At 42.1% G+C, this 20102-nt stretch overlaps 2 protein-coding genes across 3 annotated transcripts; both read right to left on the bottom strand.

The window, feature by feature from the left end:
- Positions 1 to 1552: 1552 nt before the first annotated feature.
- On the bottom strand, positions 1553 to 14876 carry Rpp14 (ribonuclease P/MRP subunit p14). 2 transcript variants are annotated; one of them, XR_007346881.1, is made up of 6 exons: positions 14773 to 14876; positions 14584 to 14668; positions 11244 to 11320; positions 10716 to 10794; positions 9436 to 9899; positions 1553 to 5902 (listed from the first exon to the last, which is right to left on the bottom strand). XR_007346881.1 is itself a non-coding variant. In XM_015494483.2 (5 exons), exons 1-5 carry the CDS (start codon positions 14847 to 14849, stop codon positions 9843 to 9845), a joined length of 375 nt encoding a protein of 124 aa, XP_015349969.1. In that variant the 5' UTR covers positions 14850 to 14876; the 3' UTR covers positions 9307 to 9842. The 2 variants fall into 2 exon arrangements, 1 of the variants encoding a protein (XP_015349969.1); XM_015494483.2 differs by lacking the exon at positions 1553 to 5902 and having other exon boundaries at positions 9307 to 9899.
- On the bottom strand, positions 8024 to 9739 carry Htd2 (hydroxyacyl-thioester dehydratase type 2). The gene has a single exon (XM_048801179.1). It carries the CDS (start codon positions 9737 to 9739, stop codon positions 9218 to 9220), a length of 522 nt encoding a protein of 173 aa, XP_048657136.1. The 3' UTR covers positions 8024 to 9217.
- Positions 14877 to 20102: the final 5226 nt, after the last annotated feature.

The raw sequence follows: 20102 nt of genomic DNA, 5'->3' as shown, positions 1-20102 counted from the left end.
CAACAAGCCTCTGAGCTGGAATCTGATTTGGTGGCCTGACAAAACATTACAATTTATAGAATCTGTCTCTCCCCATTCATTATTTCCCAAGGTCCCGCTGGCAGGCAACAACTCCCGAGGTTTTTTTGCTGGTACCTGGGTTTATTGCTTGTAAATCATAATGCATAGTATGACTTTAAAAAAAAAAAAAAAGGCACAGGCAAATGAAAACAACCATGGCTTTAAAGCCCCATAAAAGACAGTATATGTAACAGAAATGAACAGTGCCTGGGTTTACTACGACGAGGATCTTACTCTTTCATGCAACTCCAGAACATCTTAAATGCAAATGAATTCTACCATTGTCCACTGCCCAGCAGGTCCGAGGAGGGAAGGAGCACGTTCCTACACCTGCCTCCGCAGGACCCCTGACTGCTTCCCTCACCATTTCCCTGGCCAAGGCCAAGCAGCTGACCTGGACCTGGGGCTGAGGACCCCAGCCATTTTCTCTCTGCAGTCCCCTAAGTAGGCTTCAGTCCCCTGAAGTCACACTTCCATTGGGCCCGGCATACCCTCATCCCCACCACCCAGACCCCCGGCTGGAAGGAGGGAACCCAGTGGCCCCGACGAGAAGGCTGGCGGCGGGCTGAGAGGGGCCGAACGGTCCCTTCACTATTGCCCCGGGAGGCGTCCCGGGACCGGGGTCCCACCACCTCGCCTGCTCCGAGTCCTTCCCCGGACGCCGCCGGGCTCCTCCCACCCCTCGGCCCGGGCACCGCGGTCCCCGCNCTGGGCCTCTCCCAAACTACCATACACAAGAACCACAGGACCTAGAGCCTTCAAGTGAACCCTGGAGATCCAGAAACTTTATAAAACGAACTGTCTGATTCAGGTTTTACAGAGACCATTGAACCTGGATCTTCAGACAGGAGAACCTTGATTATACATATTGTATCCTCACCAGATCTCAAACTTAAAAAAAAAAAAAATTTGTGGGGCAACCTTAAGTAACCAAATGGCCATAACTGATATCCAATAAAGGATGAGACAAATGATGGTATACTCTTAAACTTTTTGCAATTAAAAAAAAAAAATTGTGGGGCAACCTTAAGTAACCAAATGGCCATAATTGATGGCTTTGGGTACCAAGACCCAGTAGAGGAATATGTGAGAAAAGAAATCATCAGGCTTCATGATTTAGCCTCAAATGAGAACTATTTCCGCATCCCAATCGTGTCTCAATGTGTTTTAAAAGCAGTTTATTGGGCTGGGGTTGTGGCTCAGTGGTGGAGCACTTGCCTAGCATGTGTGAGGCACTGGGTTCAATTCTCAGCACCACCTATAAATAAAATAAAGGTTCTTTAACAACTAAAAATTGAAATTTTTTTTTTTTTTTTTTAAAGAGAGAGTGAGAGAGATAGAGGTAGAGAGAGAGGGAATTTTTTAATATTTATTTTTTAGTATTTGGCGGACACAACATCTTTGTTTGTATGTGGTGCTGAGGATCGAACCCGGGCCGCACGCATGCCAGACGAGCGCGCTACCGCTTGAGCCACATCCCAGCCCCTAAAAATTATTTTTTAAAAAAGCACTTTATTAAAGCAAAACCACATATCATTTAGGGAGGACTCAACTTTTTATTTCCATTTCTTTATTTCAAGGCAAATGGATTATTGCCAGAATCACTGAAATCAAAATCTTGCTACCATGATGGGATTGACCAAAACAAGTCTCTGCTTACATACTGCTGGTGGGGATATAAAGTGGCCAACCTGGAAGGTATTCATTCATTCAACCATTACTTTCTGAGTATCTACCATCTAATGGGCCCAGTGGCAGATGTTGAGATTTAATAATACATATCAAGGACTTTAAAATGTTCTCCCTCTGTGACTCAGTATTCTGTGTGTAGGAAGGTCATATTATTTTTTTAAAAAAAATTAAGGACAAATATCTGATATCCAATAAAGGATGAGACAAATGATGGTATACTCTTAAACTTTTTGCAATTTTAAAAATCAGATTATTGGCGGGGGTGGTGCAGCTCAGTGACAGAGTATATGCACAAGGCCCTGGGTTCAATCCCCAGCACCCTACCCTATAAATCAGATTATTGAAGAAGAATAATCAGAGAAAGTACTCTTCATATATTAAGTAAATAAAGCAATATATGCACCTGTGTGACCCCAATATATTTACAGGAAAAACACTGAAAGGAAACACACAAAAATGTTTCCTCTAGATAGCAGAATCATGAGCTCTTTACACTTCTCCATATTTTCAAAATGTCTCCGATGAAAATATTTTATTTTTATGATTAGGGTCCAGTGCTCTCACAATCCACTGGTTCTGTAAAACAAATTTCTGAGAGTAAGACTTCTCTGAATCCAGTCAGCTGGAGTTCAGCTCCATTTGCACTACACACTGTACAAACACCCAATCCAATGCTGTAGTTAAAAAAACCCAACTTGATCACACACAAATAATTTCAAATACCCAAAGAAACTCATTTTGCAATTTTCAAATTAGATGTTTTCCAATTTAAGATTAAATGATTGAAATGTGATACTCTGGGCAGATATTCTTGTCAAATGATGGCAATAGTGCTTTTATTCAAAGTGTTATTTCAGGACTCCGGATGCTCAGTGCAAATGGATGACAAAATGAACAAAATTCTTTTCCTCTAATACTTTTTTAGGAGGATGGAAAGTTTATTACACAAACAATGACTTCAGGGCAATCTATATTGAGTACTGGAACTGAGGTGCCAGTTACCATGGGAGAATAAAGGAGCACAGAGTAATGACAACTAGAGTAGATTGGGGGGCAGTTCATGGAAGAGATGAAGTGTGAGCAGGGTCTTTTTTTTTTTTTTTGTACCAAGGATTAAACCCAGGGGAACTTAACCACTGAGCCACATCTCCAGCCCTTTTTATATTTATTTAGAGACAGGGTGTCACTGAGTTGCTTAGGGCCTTGCTAAGATGCTGTGGCTGGCTTTGAACTCAAGATCCTTTTGCCTCAGCCTCCAGAGTCACTGGGATTACAGGTGTGTGCCATTGTACCTAACATAAAACCGGGTCTTTAAGGAGAAAGATCATATCACTTCTTCTTTTAGCAAGCTCCTTGTTGAAAATGCATTACATGCCAGACACTGTTAGGTACAGGGGAGTTAAAGAATGAGACAGATGTCACCTGCTATCAAGCTGCTTAGCCACATAAGGAACTAAAAAAACAAAATTGGATGTGCAGTGATGAGCCAGTCCAGGGGTTTATAGTAGCTCTCAAAAGTAGCAGGGCCCTGTGAACTGGAGGAGCAGACAGTAGGATGCCTAATAGGCTCAGCAGGAGATGCCCAGAAGAAGGAAAGAGAAAAAGGAGACTTTCATATGCTGGAATTCTAAGCTATTATACCTTTTCCTGAGAGTGAGTTAAGAACATTCTCAAGAGAACAGATATCCCTAAGTTTTGGGGGAACCATTATGAGATTTCAGGGGCCGCTAATACGCACTTCTTACCTGGGCAGTGCTGTTTCAAAGAGGGAAGCAAGAGGGAGGAGGAGACTGGTATGGGAGTACAGGAGGTAGAGAGGTGGGAAGAGTTTTGCCATGAGAGGAAAAAAAGTCATAATGTTAGATTGGATAACTAGATAAAAGCCAGGCATAGTGCACGTTCGTAATCCCAGCTATTCAGGAGGCTGGAATCACATATTTGAGGTCAGCCTGACGATTTAGGGAAATGCTATCTCAAAGTGAAGAGCACCACTGGGTTCAATCCCCAGTTTTGCACAAACAAAACCCAAAACAAAACAAGAGCCAGGCAAAAAGCTGATTTCTTAAACCTGAGGAGGAAATTACAGATTCCAATTCTGAAGCTACTCCTTGGGTCACACTGCTCCACAGTTTACTGGCAGCCTGATGACTTTGCTTCAGTTCTCCACACCTGTGGAGTGCAGATGAGGACAGGCTCCGCCCCAAAGGATTACTGAGTGGACTGAATGCATTAATGAAGGTAATAGCCTGAAAGAGAGGCTCCTGCTGAGAGAAGGCCCAGCAGGGGGCAGCTCTTACATTAGCAAGGAAATCAGCAGAACCAAATGGGGAAGGAAGCTGTTGGACTGAAGAGCTTTTCTCTCTGGAAAGGAACAGAACTGGAAAGGAATTAGAATTGAAGATCCTAATATAACAACCTCCCCTAAGTCTTCCTTCTAGGGAAAGGAAACTGAAAGCAGAGTCAGAAATCTGGTGTTTGATGGAATAAAGCCAAGGACAAATCCTGCCTGAAACTTCCTCTGTGAATTCTTTCTAAAAGACAGCCCTTTAGAATAACCATCCATATTACTAATTTCTTTTTATCTACCCTGATCAATGCCTATCAACGACCCCCCTAATAATCTTGGACTTACCTAGATTCTAAGATCCAATGGGGACCAGGCCCCAAACACAGGAAAACCTCAACATCCATTTGGTTTTCCTTTTTCTATTTTTATTTATTTATTTTTGAGACAGGGTCTCATTATGTTGGGCAGGCTGGCCCTGAACTCCTGGGCTCACTCAAGCTATCCTCCTGCCTCAGCCTCTTAAATAGCTGGGGAGTACAAGCATGTGTCCATCACTGTGTTGGGCTGTATTTGGCTTTTGAAGTGGCTCCTGATGAATGTGGGGGAACCCTCCCCAGGCCAGAGCTGATTTAAATTAGATGTGCTTTGCTTCAAGTCTCAGACTGGGTAAATCTAATGAGGAATAAGGGAACCTTGACTTTTGCCACATACACAACTACTTAGGATCAACAAGAGAAATTTTTAAAAGAAAGAAAAAAAAATTATTTCCAAATGTTTAGATGACTATAAGTCGTTTACCTTGCAACCTGACATTTGGCCTGATTGACTGAATATGAATTTTAGTGAAGATGCTTCCAGGCGGGGCAACTGCTTTACAAAATCAAGTGACAGAAACCTGTAAAACTGTTTCCTAAGCAGGATGGCCTCCCAACTAAAATGATTTTATTTCTTTAAATATTCATGATCTGGATATTAAACAACAAAATTCAACTCACACTTAAAATTCGACTCCTTATGTCCCTTACATGTTGATATTTTCCATCATACCAAAGAGGACTCTTGCCCAGGGTTATAAGAAGGTCATTCAAGCCACTTTATAGTTAAGAGCCACCTTAGAAATAAACTGTCTCTGGAGTCTACTGTTAATCTTGCTCTGTTTACGTACATATAACTTTTTGCGTTTCTTACAATTCTGAGCTTTAAATGGTTTCTTCTGGATGGTGACTTTGCTTCAACTCCAAATCTCTCTGAAGATATTGTGAATCCATCTCTCTTCTGTGTTTGCAACTCAAATGAAGACAAAGAACAAAGGTAGTAAAACATCTGGAACCCTGGAGACAGTACTCCTGGGTGGCACAATTTGGCTCAGATAAGAGCAATTTAATACATTATGCCAACCTAGGGAGTCACAGTGCCAGTCACTCAGAATGAGTCAACCCTTGGTAGGATATGTTTTAATGAAAACTTATCCCAGTGGCTCGGAAGGCGGAGGCAGAGGCAGGAGGATCATGAGCAGGAGGATCCTGAGTTAAGCAACCCTGTCTTAATACAAAATAGGGCTAGGGATGTGGCTCAGTGCCGCTGAGTTTAATCCCCAGTAGTTAACCCCCCTCCCCAAAAAAAGCTTAATAGATGTCATTTAATGGCAATTTTCTTTTGAGAGCAAATTGGTCTCTGAAACGTGCTCTAAGAACATGAAAAAAAATGCCTAATAGTTCAGGAGAAAATAAAAGCCTGTGGTTACCTCAGAGGTACTGGTATGCATTTAGCAATTTCTTTTTTCTAGATGCATACAGAAGCCAGGTCCACAAGACAATTGGTGGCCGTGGAGAAGCTCTCCCGGACTTGCTATAAGATTTGCTGCTGGAAAAAAAAAAAAAAAAATGAGTGGCATTCACCAATATAAAAATGTTTCTAATAGAATATAAAAATCTGTTAAGCAATTTTCCAGTACATTAGGCTGAAATTGCTTAAGATGGGTATTTCTGTAGTAATCAAGCATCACATAAATTGCAGTCTTATAATGCCCCTGTGTGGGAAGTGCTAGTACCATTTGGCCTACTTCATTATTTCTGTTCTCCTTCCACATATGACTTGGTATAGTCAAAGCCACCTCTCAATTATCTGGGGGCGCATTTCCTAACTTGAGTGTCATCCAAGCTTTCTTTCTAAGATAGTCATTTTTCAGCAGTTTGCGTGGGGCTCCAAATGAGAAAAACAGCCAATTTTCTTCATAACTAGGTTTAACAAAGCATGAGTGGTTTCAGAATCTTGGCTCTGAGAGAAAATGATGACACCACTTACAGAGAAGTATCAATACCTTCTTGCCTACTTTTCTGTTCCAACTGTAACTGATTTACAGAGATCAAAGACCAGTATTCCTAGGGAACATTAAAAATGTGGAAATGTTCTTGTTGAGAAGCTATTTTTGAAAATTACACAGTGTAGCTAAGAACCGTGGTATACACCTGTAATCTCAGTTACCAGGGAGGCTAAGGAGGAAGGATCACGTGTCTGAGGTCAGCCTGGGCAACTTAATAGGTCCTGTCTTAATTTTTTTTTTTTTTTTTTAAATAAAAAGGGCTGGGAATGCATTTCAGTGCTAAAGAGCCCACAGATTTAATCCCTCATATTGCAGGGGAAAAAGTTAACAATTCAAAACAGTTATCAGCCATATCTGACATCTGCCCCGCCCTGTCGGCCCATACTTGGCTTGCATGTAACTTTTTATTTTTAAGCTAACCCTTTTAGCAATTCTTACTCTGAAGACAATCATTGAGTAACAACTTAGGAAAAGTTGGATTTAAGGTGGATTTGTGTAAGCCACCTAGTATAAAGGGAAACAATAACTGTAGTCAGGAATAAGTTCTAGAACATTCTAAAATGTAAGAATTCCATAGAATGATTTCCATTACTTTAATGGCACACATAATACCAGGAAAAAAAAAAAAAACTGATAGTGCTCTAAGAACAGTAATACTGTAAGACCTACAGGGTGACATATGAAAGAAAGTTTTTGGAGCCAGGCAGCCTCAAGCCTGAATCCCAGCTCTACTGCACATTAGCTATACAACATGGCACGAGTCACACAGCCTCAGTCTGTTCCCTTGCCCATAAAGGACATTAGCCTAACTTCAAAAAGTTGTTTCAAGGATTAGAGTAAATGTAGAAAATCAGCTCATTACAAATTTCAAAAATGGCAGCTACTAATATTAATGAACATCTCACAGTCCATTTATGGGCCCACACTTAATAAGACTGCTGTTAAGTCCCAGGGAATGAGTTCAACTTGGTCTCAAGTTCTCTGTTGTTTTGATGTTATCAGAAACTTTCAGTAAGTCTAGTAATTCACCTGTAAATGAGTTTTCTTTAGGTGGATCTCGGTCTGCACACGCTGCCTATTCTGTGAATCAGCTTCCTTTGAAGTGAACCTTGGTATTTTCTTCCCAATTTCACAAACCACAGGAAACACTCACTTTATGTATAACACTGCCCTCTAGTGATTAGAAAAATACTTTTTCTACTTATCTGTTCAACTGCAACCCTTTGTTTAAAAAAATAATAAAGAAGTAAAATAAAAAATTAAAATCTGGTTACTTATCCACCAGCCCAAGAAAAACCTTTCCTGGAAATCTGGTGGAATCAACCAGTTACTCCTGATCTTATCCTCTTAATCAAAGCATCTAACTGTGTCAGAGTTACCATCTAAAACTACAAGAGCACAGGTGGAACACTTGTATGACCAGGGGCTATAATCCCAGTGATTTGGGAGGCACAGATAGGAGGATCACAAGTTCAAAGCAAGTCTTAGCAATTTAGCCACACTCTGTCTCAAAATAAAAAATAAAAAGGACTGGCTCAGTGGTAAAGCAACCCTGGAGTCAATCCACAGTATTGGGGGAAAAAAAAGTGTGGGCTGTGTTGGGGATGATCATTTATTTAGTCCGCATTTCCCCTTCAATACCCCAAAACTCTTTGAAGAACTTGGCCTTCTTATACCTTTTATTTCTTCTATTTTTACAATAAAGCATGTATTTGTGTATCTACACAATGTGAACCCACATTTCCAAGGGAGGGAGAAAATAATCTGTCTGGATTGTTAAAATAGAAACTCTGCATTGAAGATTCAATTCCAAGATTAAAATACTAATACAGATTGACTGACAGCCTGAAAGATGGTCTGATGCCTGCTTAATTGTAGGCTACCCTGCTTTAAATGTAAGAAAACTCCTAACCTCACTCACAGAGGAAATGGACAATAGCAGCTACTGTTCACAGCTGAGCCTTATGCTTAACTGTGTATCTGCTGTTCCCAACAATAATCCTGCCCAGTACATGTTATCGCTATTTTCTAGATGAGACACAGTTTACATAATTGAATCCAAGTCTGCCCACAAGCCCTTCTCTGGTAACAGTGACCTGAAAGGCAAGTTCCACAGAAAGATGAGCAAGATGCCATCTTGGTGTAAATAACAAATTACAATAAACTGACCCAGAAACAGAGAGGAAGGTATCTAAGAATATTTACTGGTAAAGGGTAAGTGTTCAAAGATGAGCCAAGTTCCACTGCTGCCTTCAGCAAGCAAATGCTTGACAGTTATAAAAATCCAGTGAGAAACCTATTCTACTCAGATATAGGTAGGTGTTTATCAAACACAAATCTAACTAGGTTTAAATTCTGAAAGTACACCCTTCAGATAAGTAAGCCTCCTGATACTTTCTTTTTCAATTTAAAAAACTTCAACAGCTGGGTGCAGTGGCACAAACCTGTAATCCTAGCAACTCAGGAGACTGAGGCAGGAGGATCTCAAGTTCAAAGCCAGTCTCAGCAACTTAGTGAGGCCCTATGCAATTTAGCAAGATCCTGTCTCAAAAAATAAAAAACCAAAAGGGACGGGGATGTGGCTCAATGGTTAAAAACTCCAAAAAACAACTACAAAAAAATTCTTAACTGATGATGTAGTCATGCATCTACTCAGCTCTGGGTGAAGTTCAAATTGGAAAGTGGACACCCGCTTACCCCTCTAACCGCTCCCCTTCTCTAAGGTAGCTTCTGAGTCTCTCAGCTTCTGAGTCTCTTGGCCTTTCCTTGGTGATGAATAGCAAGTGGCCCATTTCCCCAGATGCTCTTAAATAACAATCACATTGGTGTTTGAACTTATAACTTAACACCTATAATTAGGATTTGGGAGCTTCTGGAACCATAACCTTAACCCAGCCTTCCATAACAGTCTTTTTACTTTCTATTACACAACATGACACGGCAATAAAAGCAACAAACTGCTTCAGCTTTTTCACTTCTGCAGAAGCTAAAACCACTTCTCCAATATATAAAGGAGCGGGAAAGTTAATTTCCTGGGAGAGAAATACACAGCCTGGTCCTGGCATTTTCGTACCCAAGAGAGCTGAGATGAGCCCATTGATCAAAACTCCATGTACAATTGTCCTTCCAAACTTGGTGTGTTTAGCGAAATCTTCATTTAAATGCAAAGGATTGACGTCTCCCGTTAATTCTGAGAAGGCAGCCACGTCCCTCTGTGTGAAGGCCCTGCTGAGTTCAGCCCGGTCCCCAACCCTCACGTGCACATGCTGCAGGAGCTGTCTGCTCCACGCTGGTTGACTCAGGCAGAATCTCCTTTGAAGTCCACCCCACGGAAGGCAATAGCTGGATACTACTGGGAACATCTTCAGCATCCTCATATTTCATCCATGGGAGCTTCTAGCCTGCTTCTGTTTTCAAACTATGCAGCCACCAAAAAGTACTTTTGAGAGCAGAGGAAAAGTTTCTGGAATTGAAGACTATTCAATCCAATACTAGTTCCCTACTGTTACCAGATAACGCGAGGAGAAATGGAGAGACCTACAAGAGAATGAAAAAGGTTAATGTGATACCAGGAAGAAAGTGCACTGCCACAGTGCAACACAGAAACACACCCAGTTTTATAGAATGAACAAAGCTGGGGTACTAGCATTTTAATTATCACCTGCAGCACTGGGAGGGAACCCAGGGCCTCACACATGCTAGGCAAGTGCTCTACCACTGAACTATACCCCAGCCTTTTTTATTTTTAATTTTTATTTTTTGGTAATCAGGGGCACTCAATCACTAAGCCACATCCCCAGCCTATTTTGTATTTTATTTAGACACAGGGTCTTACTGAGTTGCTTAGGGCCTTGCTAAGTTGCTGAGGCTGGCTTTGAACTCACAATCCTCTCACCTCAGCCTCCCCAGCTGCTGGGATTACAGGCATGCGACATCACACCCAACTATTTTTTGAGTCAGGGACTCACTAAATTGACTAGGCTGGCCTTGAACTTGTGATCCTTTTACCTCAGCTTCCTGAGTCACTGTCTGGCTGCACTAGCATTTTAAAGAACGGCCTTAGTTAAACAAGTAGTCAAAAGCTCTGGATGCGTGTATCAATATAAAACACACTAGGTGTAAACATTATTTTAAAAGCCTTTATCACAAGTGTTCCAACTTTGATTCCCAAACATCTCCCATCCAATCTAAAATCTAAATACTCTGTCTCACATTTTCAGAAGCAATGAAGTCCCACATTTTGCCCTCCTTGCTAGCTGCTAGTAACTGTATGACCTTCATTCAAGCACAGAGTAAAAAAGCAGTTGGTTCACATTCAGTCTCACTTGGAATATGTGAAGGAACAACCTTTACCTGAATCACTCTGAAAGCACATCTTTTGCCTTTGTAGGATCCTAACAGGGTCAAAGAACTCCACAATTTGACTAGACCACTGCAAAAAAATCAAGAAAACAAATGAAGATTTGTCCTTGAATAGTACTTCTGTTTATTAGTACTTTTAAGTCCAGAAAAGTGGGTGGTTTTTATCAGAAAACCTTAATTTAAATGAAAACAAAAAAACAATAACAAAACCTGGGAGTAAAAGCACAGTATATCATAGGCAGAGAATAAAATGAACCCAAGAATATTTCTAAAATATATATTACTGGCTGTCCAACCATGACCATCAATAGGGAATTCTAGCTGTAATCAAACCACGAGTTTTACTCTTTCTAGTGCATAAGCCCCTGATAGATGTTCAGATTCATCTCAGCTTACATTTCCAAAAGTTGCCCAGAGTTCATAATCACAAAACTCTTCTTGTTCTAGAAGCAAGCATTTTTGTTGTCTCTCCATCAGTCTCTCTTCCCCGTTATTCTACAATGTTCCTGTTTATCGTACCTGCTACATATTCTCAGGATGGCTGACAAGGTCTTCTCTTCATAGGTCAGGACATCCACAGGTAAGGCAGCACCAACCTACATATGGAATAATGTATTAGCAAACTCTTATCAACATTACCCTTGAACTCATTAGTGAGGTCTAATGAGTTCCTGTCAATGCCTTGTTTTTGAGTTTCTCCTCCTTTGCTGATGCTGGTACTCTCGGGTGCCTGATTAATGCTTCCCTGGCCTGGACTGCTCCCACACCCCTTCATGTGGCTGATCCTCCTCACCCCTTGTTTGAATTGTTCCTTCCTCGATTCCCAAGCTCAGGCTCGATCTGCTTGCTCTGCTCTTTCCATATGGGATTTCCAACTTCCTCTCTCACAATTCTCATCTTGTCACTAATTGACAAATATTCCCATGTAAAAGAACATTAGTCCATGAGACAGAGGCCATGTCTATTTAGAGCTATGTTCCCAGAAACCAGGGTTTTATACCTGACACATAGAAAGTATACAGATCTTTTTTTTTTTTTTACTTTTTATTTAGATAAACTATACACTTGGAGGAGATTGCAAAGCAAGCTATATAGGAGGTTCCATGTACCCTACAGCTCCCTCAATGCCAATATCTTGCATTAGTATAATAGGTAATTAGGTAATCTATATCAGTATAATTTGGAGTTTACTCAGATTTTGCCAATTATACATGTACTCATATTTGGACATGTATCTGTATTTATGTGTAGTTCTATGTAATTTTACCACATTAAGTAGCTTCACATAACTACTGCCACAACCAAGATAAAGAACAAGACTCCCTGACTCTACCCCTTTATATCACTCCTCCTCACCCCTGACCCCTGGCAACCTCTAATCTTCCTCTATATTATTTAATTATAATTGTTATTTCAAAAGTATTACAGACACAGACTCACACAGTAAGTAATCTTGGGGACTGGTTTTTTCATTCATCTGGTCATTGTGAATATCAACACTTCATTCCTTTTCATTGTTGAGTAAATTCCATGGTATGAATGTACTACAGCTTAACTATTTACCCACTGCAGTACACCTGGGGTGTTTTCAGTTTGGGGTTATTGCAAATGAAACTATAACGAACATTTGTGTATAGGTTGTTTTTTAAAAAAACATTTATTTTTTAGTTATAAGTGGATACAACGTCTTTATTTTATTTTTATGAGGTGCTGAGGATCAAACCTAGTGCTTCACGCATGCTAGGCAAGCGCTCTACCACTGAGCCACAACCCCAGCCAGCCCTGTGTCTGTGTATAGGTTTGTATGTAAATAGAAGACTTCTCTTCTCTGGGACAAATGCCCAAGAGTGCTGCTGCTGGGTCACATGGCAGGTACATGTTCAGTTTATGCTGCAGAGTCCCTGCACCATTTTACACTCCCACAAGCAACGTATGGTGACCCAACTTCTCCACATCCTTGCCAGTGTTTGATGTTATCACTATTTTTTTGTTTCATTCACTCTGTGCTGTATGTAGTAGTATCTGACTGAATCATGTAATTTCCCTAATATCCAATGCTATTGAACTTCTTTTCATGTATTTTCATGTATTTCTTTGCCAATTATACATCCTCTTTAGTGAAATGTCTGTGTATGTTTTGGTCCATTTTTTAGATGGACTGTTTGGTTTTGAGAATTCTTTATATATTTTAGACAGTCATGGTGGAGCACACCCATTATCCCAGCTACTTGGGAAGCCAAGGCAGGAGAACTGCAAATTCGAGGCCTGCTTTGGCAACCTAGCAATACCCTGTCTCAAAATAAAATGAAAAGAGCTAGAGAAGTAGCTCAATGGTAGAACATATGCACAGCAAGTACAGGGGCCTGGGTGCAGTCCTCAGTACTGCAAAAATAAAACAAAAAAAGAGGGTTCTTTTTATATATTTAGATATGAGTCTTTTGTCAGATTAGTTTACCAATATTATCCCCCAGTGTGTAACTGACCTTTTTAATCTCTTAACAGTCCTTTGCCAATTAAAGGTTGTTTTTTCGGGGGGTTCTAGGGATTGAACTCAGGAGCGCTTGACCACTGAGACATATCCCCAGCCCTACTCTGTATTTTATGTAGAGACAGGGTCTCACTGAGTTGCTTAGGGCCTCACTTTTGCTGAGGCTGACTCTGAATTCTTGATCCTCCTGCCTCAGTCTCCTGAGCTGCTGGAGTATAAGCATGCACCACTGTGCTTAGCCCAAGTAAAGGTTTTTAATCTCGATAAGGTACATGGCAGACTTTTTAATATATATATATATATATTTTTTTCAGTTGGACACATCTCTTTATTTATTTACTCTTATGTGGTGCTGAGGATCGAACCAAGGGCCTCACACGTGCTAGGCGAGCACTCAACCACTGAGCCACAACCCCAGCCCCACATGGCAGATTTGACTTGACAGAATATATGAATCAGGAAATAATATCCTGAGACTCCTTCTTTGCTTTCCCTCTTAACTTCCAAAGCTCTCCTTTGTTCTCAAGTCAATGTCAGGACAAAGAGATGCAAAGTATTGGTCTGTGATAAGACAAGGAGCTGCGCCAGAATGTAAAGCAACAATATCACTGAGCACATTTTTGTTTTTTTTTTTTTTGGTACCAGGGATTGAACCCAGAGGCCCTTAATTACTGAGCCCTATCCCAAGCTCTTTTTTATATTTTAATTAGAGACAGGGTCTCCCAGAGTTCCTTAAGACCTCATTAAGTTGCTGAGGCTACTTTGAACTTGCAATTCTCCTGCTTTAGCCTCCCAAGCTGCAAATGTTCTACCCCTGAGCTGCACCCCTAGCCCTCACAATGTTTTATAAGGAGACCTTTTCACTAAATGAAGTGGTGTGCTGGTTTCTAGTGTGAAGCCCCATCTCTTCAAGATGAGCAAAATAACACTTTGCAGGTTGCCAGCCTAGATCACAGTCTAAGTAACAATGAACAAATATTTGTCTAACAAGTTTCTTGTCAAATACAAGGCATAGGCCTGGGGTTGTGGCTCAGTGGTGGAGCACCTGCCTCGCAAACATGAGGCACTGGGTTCCAAACTTAGCACCACATAAAGTAAGATAAATGATATAAAGGTACTGTGTCCATCTACAACTAAAAAAATATTTTAAAAAAAACACAAGGCATTTTAGGACAAACCTACTGCAATTCATCATCTACAGTTTTCAAATGCTGTCAGAATTCTTTTCTTTTTTTCCCTTTTCTGTGCTAGGGGTCAAATCCAGGGCCTTGCACATACCTGGCAAGCACTCTACCTCTGAGCTATATCCCCATCCCCTACCCCTTTTCTAAATTTCTTACAAAGATCTTAATCTACCAAATAACTTCATACCTCCCCAAACAGGTCCTTTAGGGCAGAAATAAGCAGCTGTTTGAACTGTGCAGCATTCAGACCAACTCCATGATCTTGAAATTCCCTGAAAAAACACATTAAAAAGAAAAAAAGGGACATTAAATTATGTGCTATTCAGATTCATTTTAAAAAGGTAATTTAAAATGTAACTTAGGAAACTGAACTTACAGGCAGACTTTCATGTAGTGGTACTCAGAGGGATTTTTGTAAACTATTCTTTCGTATGTGGTAGCCAGTGCTGGCATCTTTTTCAGTGCTGATCACACCTATACTAAATCAAAAAGGCTAGTAGTTACAAAGGCACAAGCTATATTTCATTGTTTTGGTGGAGGGGTACTAGGGACTGAACTCAGGGGCTCTCCACCAAGAGCTACATCCTTAACCCTTTCTATTTTGAGATAGGGTCTGACTAAGTTTCTGAGACTGGCCTTGAACTAGCAATCCTCCTGACTCAGCCTCCTGAGGCTTTCAACTTTTTAATGAGAATTCAACCCATTTGATTTTAAAAAGACCTCTTGACACAGTAACATCTAATTCTGGTCAAAGGTTACCTACAGAGATAGAAAGGAAGTTCCTATGTTTTCAACATGCCAGACCACTGTCCTCTTAATTTTAAGAAGTATGATTTATTCTACATTCTACTAACATAAATCCTGCTGACTTTTTTTTTTTTTTTGGTACTAAGCCACCCAGCTCTGTGCTAAATATATCACGTGCATTGGTTTCTATGTCTTCAAAATTATCCTATGAAGTAAAAACTATTATTCCTTTTTTTCCCCCCCCAGTGCTGATGAGCTTTACCATGAACCTACATCTCCAGCCTTTTCAATTTTGACACAGGGTCTCACAAAGCTGCCCAGGGTGGCCTAGAACTTGGGATCCTCCTGCCTTAGCCACCCCAAATACAGAGCAAACATTTACTGGGACTACAAGCATGTGCCACTGTACTCAGCAATTACTCTCACTTTAGACAGCAAGGCTCTTGAGAAGAATAATTCCTGAAACAGCCATTATTATGGTGTGAACCTGACCTGTCCCCCAAAAACTTGTTCTTGACCTTGGATCAGAACTATAAGCCAAAATAAAACTTTTCTTTGTCCAACCAAGGAAAGGGACTTAGCAGAGACTGCATAACAATGTAAATGTACTTAATGACACTAAAATATACACTTAAAAGTGGCTAAAATGACATATATGTTTCATATTTTGTATGTTTTATACTAAGACATAAGAAGGGTTTTTTTTGTTGTTTTTTTTTTTTTTTGGTGGTGTGGGATTGAACACAGAGCCCTGCACAAGCTAGACAAGCACTCTACCATTGAGCTGCATCTCCACTACACAGAGCAAACGTTTTACTGAGCAGTCACTTCTCCACAAGCCTGAGTCCTCAGAGAAGGGGACAGCATTGCCCTCTGCAGGCTGTTCTGAGTTTAAGCGCTCCTGTAGTCATTGCCATCAATGGCCTTTACCTAGGCTTTTTAAAATAATTACAGGGATGCAGGTAAACATCTCTCAGCAGTAGGTTCCATGCCTACTCCCCTCCCCACTCCTGGTGAACCTATTTAAATCTATTCAAGCACATAACTCCCCTGTTCAAACCCTGCAATGCTTCTTATTTTATCAAGAGCAAGACCAAAGTCCTTGAGTAGCCTGCAAAATCCTAGCTGATCTGTGCTGTTCCTGACCCCCTGTCCACTGGACCCACATCCCAGTTCCTTCTCCTCCACCTGTCTCTCCCGCCTCTGGGCCTCAGCTTCAGCTTTCTTCAAGGAGCCACATGGTTCACTCTTTTGCCTTCTTTCTGGTTTTCTGCTCAATCTGTCTCTGTAGCCTAGTGCCCATCCTAATACTGCATAGCCCCCTCTTTGCCCCGACCCTGTTCTTTTGTCTCAAGGCATTTGCCACCTTCTAACATAATTACATAATTCACTTATTCTTTATCTTTACTCCCCTAGTAGGTCCACTCCACGAGTCTGGGGTCTGTCTTGTTTGCTGCTGTTTTCCAAAGACCTAAAGCAGTGCGTTGCACGGTGCAGACGTTCCAAGGATAACTCCCGGAATGCTGTAAATCCTCAATACTGCTGAGCACTTAGTTTGTTTCCAACTAACAACCACCATTGATTCAAGGCCCTCCTCTGCGCGTGGCACAGGCAGCGCGCCCTGCACAGTGCCACTCACTGCTCGAGGTCACCCTGTGCGGTAGTGACCGCACGCCACGTCGTACAGAGGGCGACCGGACATCTCTGCCCCCGCGGACCTGTACCTCGGACTCTCCGGACCACCCTCCAGGTCGCTCTCGCTTTGCACATGCGCACTCGGCGCGCGTGGCGGGCAACAGCCGTGCGGCGGTCTAACACCGCTCCCGGAAATAACCACTCTCGTGCGGGCTTCCGCTTACCCGCTGTCTGTCGGGCTAGCTTGACGCCTCCTCTGACTTCGGTTGGCTGCAAGGATTGGCCAAGGCTTGGCGATCCACGCAGGAGCCAGAACCTGGGTCCGGGAAACTCCTGGTGTGTTTACGTTTGGCTGCTCCCTGACCCCGGATGAGAGGTGGGCAAGCGGATATGAGGTCACCGCGCGGAGTCTCCCACGGAGCCCGATGTGAATCCTGAGCAGGAGCTGAGGACCGCGGAGCTCAGCGCCCTCTGGTGCCGACTCCGGGGAAAGTGCGCGCAATTGTCTGCATAGGATGTTTATTTTGGCGGGTGAAGTTTTAATAGCCATTTGATTTTTCATGCATTCTTTTATGGGGGGAGCATCCCCAACCTTTTTATTTTTTTATTTTTTTTTTTGTTTTGAGAAAGGGTCTTGCTAAATTGCAGAGGCTGGCCTCAAACTTGTGATCCTTCTGTCTCAGCCTCCTGAGTCGCCAGGATTATAGACGTGTGCCACCGCGCCCGGCTTTATGCATTCATTCTTCAATAAATTTATTTATCTAGAATCTGTTCTTTGTTTATTTCAGTGTTGAGGATCAAATCCAGGGCCTCGTGCATGCAAGGCAACTGGTCTACCACTGAGCTACATCCCCAGCCCTAGCATCTCTTCTGAACATCTCCTGTGTCAAGCACTCTCCAAGGACAGGACCCACTCTGAATGCCCCTTGTGTCTCCCAGCACACTGTAGGTGTTCTATATGGGTGGACCCTGAAAAATCCAGCTTGTCCTATTTCCAAACATAAGCCGTTTCACTTATGCATTTATTTACTAAGTACTGGTTTGAATTAGTTATGTGCTGGAGTTCAAAGCCAGCCTCAGCAACAGAGAGGTGCTAAACAACTCAGTGAGACCCTGTCTGTATTTGCTGGGCACTGTTGTAGGTGCTGGAAACTCAGGAGAATAAGAAGATCTGGCCCCTCTCATGAAACATAATGTGTATTTAATAATAACAATAATGGCAGCTAATATTTATCAAGTGCCTACTTTGTGCCAGGCACCGTACAAAAGATTTTACATATGCTTTTATAGGAAATACTTATACAAATCTGTGGTAGCTATTATATAATCAGGCCCATTTTATGCAGGTGCAACTGAGGCATAAAGGCCAAGGTATTTGCCCAAGATCACGCAGTTATAAGTGGTGGAACAGGCTGTCTGATTCTGGCCAGTGCTCTCTACACTGTACTGCATTGGTAACCAAAGTCCAAGGTCAGAGGTCCAGACTCTGGAGATCTCAACAAGTCTGGTCTGGCCATTTGCCCCAAACAATAAATGGGAAAAGTAATAGTGAAAAGGAGGCAAGGAACTTTAATCAGTATTGCTGTATTGGGAAGGCTAAGTAAGCTCAGGAGTCTCAGTTCGGGTGCTGACATGAGTTTTAGGTTTTAAAAGAGGAAGAATTGGGGGAGGGCCTGAGACTTGTGCATACTTAAGCAATCGTGGTCAAGCTGGGGTCTGGTTTATCATTGTCTCAGTTCTGGTTCTGCAAGGTGGCTTATCACTTAAGCTCTTATCACTTGAGGAGGCAATTTCCATTTGCTGCTCAGGACATTTATCTAGCAGATATGTGATCATGGAAGGGGACGATTTGGTTTGAATGAGATATTTATTCCTGCAGAAGGACAGGAGGGAGGACATGAAATATTGCCTTTTAGTCCCCTGTGCCTGACACATCTTAGACAAGTGATTTCGCCTGACAAGTTTCATCCTGGGCTAGTCTTCCTGCAAGGCTTCATTGTTCCTGAAAAGGTGAGGGGCAATAACTGGAGACTCTCAGGCACCCCTCCAGGGATCTGGAACAGGACGTTGTAATACCTGGCAGTGGAGTGTTCCTTCAAATCTTGAAAATACCTTAATTATTTTTATCTTAGTGTTGAAGTCTTGGAGGGGGTCAAGATAGGTTAGGTCCGTGTAGGGCTAATAAACCTTGTATTACCAGTTTTTAGACGTACATTCTTTAAATGATTAGCATACTTGTGTGCAAAGCTGAGCAGGGAGTCTGAAGACAGATACAAAATGAAGGCAGAGAGGCCAAACTATCCTGCTTTTAGTTACCCATTGAGTACCTGAAGCCCAAATGATGTTAGTGCTTCAAGCAAAGACAGCTTCTAATTTTGTTATAATATTCCAACCAATTGAGGGGCTGAGGTGGGAAAGGATCCTCAAGCGTAAGTTCTATGAGGACAAGGCCTTGTCTGTGATGATACGCCACTGCATTCCAGTCCCCCATCCTGGGCACAGTGGCTCACACTTGTAATCCCAGTGGCTCAGGAGGCTGAGACAGGAGAATCGCGGGTTCAAAGCCAGCCTCAGCAACTACAAGGTACTAAGCAACTCAGTGGAGACCCTGTCTCTAAATAAAATATGAAATAGGGCTGGGGATGTGGCTCAGTGGTTGAGTGCCCCTGAGTTCAATCTCTGATACTCAAAAACAAAACAAATTTTTTCTGAATGTGTCAGTTCATACATGAATGTGCTGATTCAGCCTGGTGAGTGGGGGATGGGCAAAGTTGGCCTTTCACAACCAAACCCATGCCCTGAGGGAGCAGAGACCTTCCTTCTCATTCTGTTCTCAAAATGCCACTGTCTGCTGTTTCCTGAAACTTCAGTCCTTGCCCTTGTCCACGCTGTCCAGTTCTGTGGCCCCAGCTTGCCTGCCTTCTCCCTTCATGTCCTCAGAGGGGACATGACTGGTTCCCAGATGGGGAAGTAGGTGGAAGAAATCCACACAGACCGCGGATGCTGCCATTTTCTTTCTCAACAAAGCTTGGATTTTGGAAGCTCCCAGAATGAGCTTCAAATCCATCCTATACCGCCTGCCTGGCCTCCTCCTCACACGGAGAGATCATTAGCCTTCACCCCACAAAGTTATAAGGGAAAATGGTTGATTGTGTAAAGTGTCTGGTGCGTAGGAACCAGTGAATAATGGGGATCTCCCTCAACCAGCCACCGGGCAAACCCATCTATCTTGCCAGCCTGTGCCATATCCCTCCTGCCCCACCCCCCAATAAAAAAGACAAAACCCAGAACAGCTTATGTATTTCAGGGTTCAAAAAAACCTTG

The sequence above is a fragment of the Marmota marmota genome, unplaced genomic scaffold, assembly GCF_001458135.2.
Source record: "Marmota marmota marmota unplaced genomic scaffold, marMar, whole genome shotgun sequence".
NCBI lineage: Eukaryota > Metazoa > Chordata > Mammalia > Rodentia > Sciuridae > Marmota > Marmota marmota.
The sequence above is the reverse complement of the archived record's forward strand: the minus strand, read 5'-3'. Positions and strand labels throughout refer to the sequence as shown.